This window comes from Cebus imitator, unplaced genomic scaffold, assembly GCF_001604975.1.
Source record: "Cebus imitator isolate Cc_AM_T3 unplaced genomic scaffold, Cebus_imitator-1.0 Scaffold206, whole genome shotgun sequence".
Classification (NCBI taxonomy): domain Eukaryota; kingdom Metazoa; phylum Chordata; class Mammalia; order Primates; family Cebidae; genus Cebus; species Cebus imitator.
The window spans coordinates 1,064,615-1,072,165 of record NW_016107521.1 but is presented as its reverse complement, the minus strand read 5'-3'; the positions used below and the strand labels follow the sequence as shown (position 1 = coordinate 1,072,165).

Here is a 7,551-nt window from a genome sequence, read left to right as displayed (position 1 = left end):
GATCTCTTGACCTCGTGATCCACCCACCTCGACCTCCCAAAGTGCTGGGATTACAGGCTTGAGCCACCGCGCCAGGCCAAAAAATTTTTTTTTTTAATTAATTTTTTTAAAGGCTTAGTCAAGTGAAGCAGTGGGAGTGGAGAAGGAACAAAGAAATCTGTAACTGGTTGTGATCAATTAGTTGTAAACACCACTGCACTTAGACCAGCGTAAATACTGTTTCTTATTCATTCATTCTTTATGTCTTTTGTATCCATTAACTATCAACGCTTTCCTTCTTGCCCCTCCACCTCTACCCTTCCCAGCCTCTGGTAACCATCCTTCTACTTTTCTATCTCCATGTTTTAGTTTTTAGCTCCCACAAATAAATGCGAAGTTTGTCTTTCTGTGCCTGGCTTATTTCACTTACCATAATGACTCCACTTCCATCCATGTTGTTGCAAATGACTGGATCGAATTCCTTTTTATGGCTAAATGGTACTCCATTGTGTGTATGTACCACATTTTCTTTATCCATTTATCTGTTAATGGTCACTTACGTTGCTTCCCAATCTTGGTTATTGTGAACACTGCTGTAGTAAACATGGGAGTGCAGATGTCTCTCTGATATACTGATTTCCTTTTGGGTGAATACCTAGCAGTGGGATTGCTGGATCATATGGTACCTTCATTTTTAGTTTTTTGAGCAACCTCCAAACTGTTCTCCATAGTGGTTATGCTTATTTACCTTCCCACCAAGTGTACAAGGGTTCTTTTTTCTCCATTTACTTACCAGCATTTGTTATTTGTTATTTTCTGTCTTTTTGTATAAAAGCCATTTTAACTGGAGTGAGATGATATTTCATTATAGTTTGATTTGGATTTCTCTAATGATCAGTTGTGCTGCACACCTTTAAATAAACCTGTTTGCCTTGTGTATGTCTTTTTTTGAGAAATGTCTATTCAGATCCTTTGCCCATTTTAAAAATTGGATTATCAGATTTTTTTCCTATAGAGTTGTTTGAGCTCCTTATGTATTGTTTTTTGTTGTTGTTATTTGTTTGTTTGTTTTGAGACAGAGTCTCTCACTCTGTTACCCAGGCTGGAGTGCAGTGCTGTGATCTTGGCTTACTGCAACGTCCGCCTCCTGGGTTCAAGTGATGCTCATGCTTCAGCCACCGAGTAGCAGGGATTACAGGTGTGTGCCACCACATTCAGCTAATTTTTATATTTTCACCATGTTGGCCAAGTTGGTCTTGAACTACTGGCCTCAAGTGATCCACCTGCCTTGGCCTCCCAAAGTGCTGAGATTACAGGCGTGAGCCACCACACCTGGCTCTGTATTCTGGTTATTTATTTATTTATTTGAGATGGAGTCTTGCTGTTGATGCCCAGGCTGGAGTGTAATGGCGTGATCTTGGCTCACTGCAACCTTCGCCTACTGGTTTCCAAGAATTCTCCTGCCTCAGTCTCCTGAGTAGCTGAGATTACAGGCACCCACCACCATGCCCGGTAATTTTTGTATTTTTAGTAGAGACGAGGTTTCACCGTGTTGGCCAGACTGGTCCCAAACTCCTGACCTCAGGTGATCCACCCGCCTTGGCCTCCCAAAGTGCTGGGGTTATAGACATGAGCCACTGTGCCCAGTCATATTGTGGTTATTAATCCCTTCTCAGGTGGGTAGTTTGCAAATATTTTCTCATGAGGAAAAAGAACTTAGTAGGCACTGGATAGTAGAATGTTAAAGTAAATATACAAAAATTATGATGATAAAGGAAAGGAATTTAGATTACCAGGATAGGATTTAAGTTAGAGGTGGTGAAGCACTTCTGTGCTGGGAGTTATTTAAGAAATTACTGAAGAATATACTTCTCCACTCCCACTGCTTCACTTGACTAGCCTTAAAAAAAAAAAAAAAAAAAAGAATATAAAATAATTCTTGGTTCTGCAAATTTTTTGAAAACTGGAAAAACAACTCTGGCTTTAATATGGTTTACTTGGACTCTTTTCAGAAAAATAGCAGTGTGTCCTTTGCCCAGGAACTCACTGAAAAAACAATATTAATATGGCTTGGCTGACCTTAGTTTTCTCCCAACTCATGCTTTTGAAATGCAAGTGGGCAGAATTGGGAAGTCATTTTCAAAAACTAAATTGTTTTAACTAATCCCCTCTTTAAATGGATAATTTCTTTTCACACTTTCCTCTGTGTATGCTTCTGCTTGTTTTAAATAAGCACATTCATATCTTATTGCTTCTTGAAAATGATGCTACATCTTCTCATTTTTCAGGCATACCCAGATGGAAGTAGCAAAGAAAAGAGAAGAGCAGCAATTGCGCAGGCCTTAGCTGGTGAAGTCAGTGTGGTGCCTCCATCTCGTCTCATGGCATTGCTGGGACAGGTAATTACATTCCTCTAGAGGTCAGGTGTGGTGGCTCACACCTGTCATCCTTACACTTTGAGAGGCTGAGTCAGGAGGATCACTTGAGCGTAGAAGTTTGAGACCAGTCTGGGCATCTCTACAAAAAGTAAAAGTTAGTGGGATATGATGGTGTGTGCCTGTGGTCTCAGTTGCTTGGGAGGCTGAGGTGGGAGGATCACTGGAGCCCAGAAGGTTGAGATTGACAGTGAGCTATGATCATGCCATTGTGCTCCAGCTCGGGCAACACAGTGAGACCCTGCCTCCAAAAAGATAAACAGTGAACTCCTGGTACAATTTCCTAATTTCCCATACATAAACTATGTCTTAGCTGAAGAAATTGTATACTCTAAGAATTGGGGACTACCTACAGAGTTGCTTATACCAATAACTGCTGTTCCACTCTCCCTCTTTCCTGGGAGAGGCAACATAGATTAGTGGTTAAGAGCATAAGCTCTGGGGTCAGTTAGAATTAGGGTTACTGTAGAATTTATCATTCTGTCTGGGATGTCATTGAGAGTACGTTAATCACTATGCCAGGACACCAAGTACAAATATTAACTGTCCTGCAAAGGTTGAAACAAATACCCACCCTAGTTAGAATCCATGCTCTCTCATTTACCAGCTATATAGTCTTGGCAAATTGCTTTTCTGGTACCATTTACTCATCATGGTATTGATGAGTAAGGATTAAGAGAAATAATGTCCGTAAGCACTTTATGCATTTCTTGGTACCTTGTAAATAGTAAATGGTAGCTGCTGGTAATGATTTTTTAAAAATTACTAATAGTGGCCAGGCGTGGTAGCTCACGCCTGTAATCCAAGCACTTTGGAGGCCAAGGCAGGCGGATCACCTGAGGTCGGGAGTTCGTGATCAGCCTGACCAACATGGTGAAACCCCTTCTTTAAAAAAAAAAAATTACTAATAGTGTTGCTAGCATTGTTATTATCATAAAGCTACCTAGAGTAACAGATATTTTATAAACCATAAAGGGCATAAGTAATTAATAGGGATGTTAATAGCCTTTTTGCACTAAATCTGCATTTAGAAAAGAACCAAAAAGCTATTTGTTGCAGGCCTGCAGTGATTCTGAGATTCAAAAATAAGCTGCTTTTAAAATTTTTTTTTTTTTTTTGAGATGGAGTCTTGCTTTGTCACCAGGCTGCAGTGCAGTGGCGCAATCTCAGCTCACTGCAACTTCCACCTCCTGGGTTCAAGCGATTCTTCTGCCTCAGCCTCCTGAGTAGCTGGGACCTCAGGTGCGTGCCACCATGCCCAGCTAATTTTTGTATTTTTAGTAGAAATGGGGTTTCACCATGTTGGCCAGAATGGTCTCGTCTCTTGACCTCGTGATCTGCCCGCCTCGACCTCCCAAAGTGCTGGGATTACAGGCGTGAGCCACCGCGCCCGGCCTGCTTTTTAATTTTTTAATCAAACAGATAGATGATAGGCATAGTTTAAGTAGTACTTCAGGGCTTACAGTGAAAGATAATCCCAGGTTCCCTTCTCCACCTCTGATTCTTAACTTTCCTGACCTATCACCTCCATAGCTGAATACCATGTTTATACTGTTATTAATAGACTTCTTTTTTTTTTAGTCTTTAGCAACTAACTTTCTTCACTGAAAAATTATTTATCTCATACCCAATCTCCACAACACAAATTTATTCTTCTTTCAGATTTTCAGTAGAGTTACATTATAAATTTTGGTTCAGTCTTATTCAATGTTTATGTAATTATTTTTACATAGATATTGTTCACAGCTAAAAAATAATTACATGTGATGTCTTACATAAATTTTTATGATTTATTTTTTTATTGCTTTATTTTTTCTTTTGCCTAGTTTTCTATGCACTTCTACTAGTCACACCTGAATCTTTCTGGTAGAATTGTCAAAAGTCCTTTTTTTCTCCTTGCCGATATCTTTTCTGAGGCCTTTCTCTTTGTTCTCATCAGGACTAGTTCTCTTATAGTGCTGTACAATTAGGACTTCTCTCATCTTCATAACAGGAATTTTTTGCCTCATGTTTTTTGTAGGTCTTATTTATAGATTCCTCATTTTTCTTTCTTTCATAGTTAAACCTCATTTTTTTAAAAATAGAGAACAGGGCCTTGCTGTGTTGCCCAGGCTGGTCTTGAACTCCTTTTCTCAGGCTATCCTGCCTCTGCCTCCCTAAGTGCTAGGATTACAGGTATGAGCCACTGAGCCCAGCCTAGACCCTCATTTTGTGGGAGTACTAAGCCCAGTAACTTCCTGAGAAAGGATGCATATGAATACATTTTTGAGATGTTACTTGTGTTTGTAATGTCTTGTATCTGTCTTTCTCTCTAAATTCTTAAAGTTATATTTTCCTCCCTGCATTATTCCCGTAATTGTTCCTATTTTTTCTTTTTCTCTGAGTTCTCCCCTTCCCAGTTTGTTTTGCTGACCATATGTGGGAGTTTTCCTCAGATATTTGGAGATACTGGCTATTTTTTGTATTTAAAAATACTAGACATTAGAGTGAAACACTAAATAACTGGGAAATATATGTCAGGTTGGGTGGTTGGAAGAAGGAGTTTGAGAACTGATAGAATTCATCCTGGGATGATAGGGTCGGGATCTTCATTTGTCATTCTCTGCAGAAATATTCTCTTGGAGTGGTCAGTTTTTCCAGAGAGTAGTTCCTGCCTGGAGAGTAGTTCCTGCCTGGAGAGTAGTTCCTGCCTAAACCATCTCTTGGGAGCCAGAGCTGAGAGGATGCAGGTTGGAATGGAAGATAGAGAAATCTCTTTCTTCAGCATACCAGTGTAAACTGAACCCTCCAGTTTTCATTATGGCTTCTCGCCTCACCCTGTCCTCAGCTCTACTGAGATTTCCACAGCACAGGACTTCAACCTTTCCAGAGTATACATCACCTGATTTCTCTTGAGGCTAAGGTGAGGTAGTTGCACAGGGTTGGGAGAAATTGTAGTAGCTAAATACTCTTTAAACAGACTTTAATATTGCCCCTGTTTTCTGACTGCATCATGCCTTATCCTTCAAGGGCATATGATTCCTCCAGTTCCTAAGCCTTTTTGGAGTTTTGCAAGGTAGTTTGGCTTGCTTCTTGTGACTTCCCCTTTTTTGCCTTGTACAATTAGGTTTCAGTTTTTCTGTTCTTCTTGGTTCCCACTAGTCCATTCACTTTTCACCTGATGAAATTTAACTAACATTTTTTCTTGCTGTTCTCTTCTTTCATTCTGTTTGTCTTTTGGGGCATGTACCTTTTTTATTCCTTAATTACCATCACTTTAGTGGATTTTCTAGAGAGAGTGAAAATAAACTCATGTGTTCTACATTTAATTGGGTTAGATGTGAAGAGCAAGTGAGGCTTTAGTTTTAGGTTTCCCTTTAGTTTCTGGCTTGAGTGACTTGTTAGAAAATATAAGAAGGACAGATTTGTTGGGGGCTGGGGCTGGAAACTAGGAATAGGGCAAATGATCCGTTTTTAGACATGTTAATTTTGAAGTTCCTGTGGGACATACAACTGGAAACTTTCAGTATAGGCACTTGGATCTGTGAATCTGGACTTTAACCTAGAGGTTTTGGCTAAAATAATAGATTTGGGAATTGTAGTAGTATTTGAAGCTGTAAATGTAATTATCCAGGGAAAGCATGTAGACTAAGAAAATTAAAAATTTGGCTGGGTGTGGTGATTCACGCCTGTAATCCCAGCACTTTGGGATGCCGAGGCAGGTGGATCACCTGAAGTCAGGGGTTTGAGACCAATCTGGCCAACATGATAAAACCCTGTCTCTACTAAAAATACAAAAAAAAAAAAAAATTAGCGGAGTCAGTGGCTTGCCCTTATAATCCCATCTACTCAGGAGGCTGAGGCAGGAGAATAGCTTGAACTTGGGAGGTGGAAGTTTCAATGAGCTGAGATGGTGCCATTGCACTCCAGCCTGACAAGAACAAAACTCTGTCTCCAAAAAAAAAGTAAAGTAAAAATTTGAGAAGGAAATTATAAGAAACACTTAAAGTCAACAGAGCAAACAGAGAAAAGAACCTCCAGACAGATAAAAAGGAAACTCAAGAGAATGGATTTAGAGAAGCCAAGAGAGAATTTGAAGGAGAAGAGTGGTCATTAAGGTCAAGAGCAACAGAGAACATGATGAGGGTCAGAAAGGAGTCTAGTTTGACTGTTGGGATATTTGAGATGCACTGCCAGTGGAATGGTGGGGACAGAGTGGTACTGCAGTGAGTTAAGGAATGAATTTAACTGAGAAGTAAAGGTAGTGAATGTAGAAGGCTCCTGAACCTTTGTGGTTAAGGCAAGGAGATGAAGGTGGTGAGGAGGACAACAGCAGCTGAAAAGAACACAGAGCAAGACAAGGTTTTTTTTTTTTTTTTTTTTTTTTAATATGGAAATGATTAGAAACTGTTAGAAGCCAGTAGAGAGTACAAATTGATTGGAGAGAGGTCCAAGGAGACACAGTTCCCTCTGGTCATTGCAGGAAAACATGAAAAGTAAGATTTTGGAAAGAAATAAATTAATATATTTAGAAACATAAATATTTCAACTATAGTAATCTTAGAATTAATTTAAAAGTTTGGAAAGTTGCTAGATACAAAATATATAAGTTGACTGCACTTCTGTTTATCAGCAGCAGCCAGTTAGAAAATTCAGTGGAAAAGTGTTCTGTTTATAGCATAAATATGCAATACAAAACCTATGGGAAATAGATGATTTCCATATTTAAAAAGGCAAAAAAAAAATCCTTCAAAACTTAGAAGACTTGAGTAAATGGTGAAACTGATTTTCTTGGATAATACTTACATTTGATGTCAGTTCTCAGGTTTAAAGCAATTATAATGAAGATTACAATAGGATTAGAACTACTTTATAAAGGAATTGAACATTCATTTGGAATAATAAATTTGAAAATATCAGGCTGGGTGTGGTCGTTCATGCCTGTAATCCCAGCACTTTGGGAGGCCAAGGCAGGTGGATCATTTGAGGTCAGGAGTTTGAGACCAGCCTGGCCAACATAGCAAAACCTTGTCTCTACTAAAAATACAAAAATTAGCTGGCCGTCATGGCATGCACCTGTAACCTCAGCTACTCAGGAGGTTGGGGTAGGAGAATTGCTTGAACCCGGGAGGTGGAGGTTACAATGAGCTGAGATCAC

The 7,551-nt window shown here is 39.4% G+C and overlaps 1 protein-coding gene across 1 annotated transcript in view; it reads left to right on the top strand.

Annotated features, from left to right (window-relative positions):
* The window catches only part of SMU1 (SMU1 DNA replication regulator and spliceosomal factor), a 32,870-nt gene that overhangs the window by 7,711 nt on the left and 17,608 nt on the right, over positions 1-7,551 (top strand). The window contains exon 4 of the mRNA XM_017548326.2: positions 2,268-2,378. Within this exon, the coding sequence (XP_017403815.1) occupies positions 2,268-2,378 (111 nt within the window). The remainder of the gene's footprint in view (positions 1-2,267; positions 2,379-7,551) is intronic.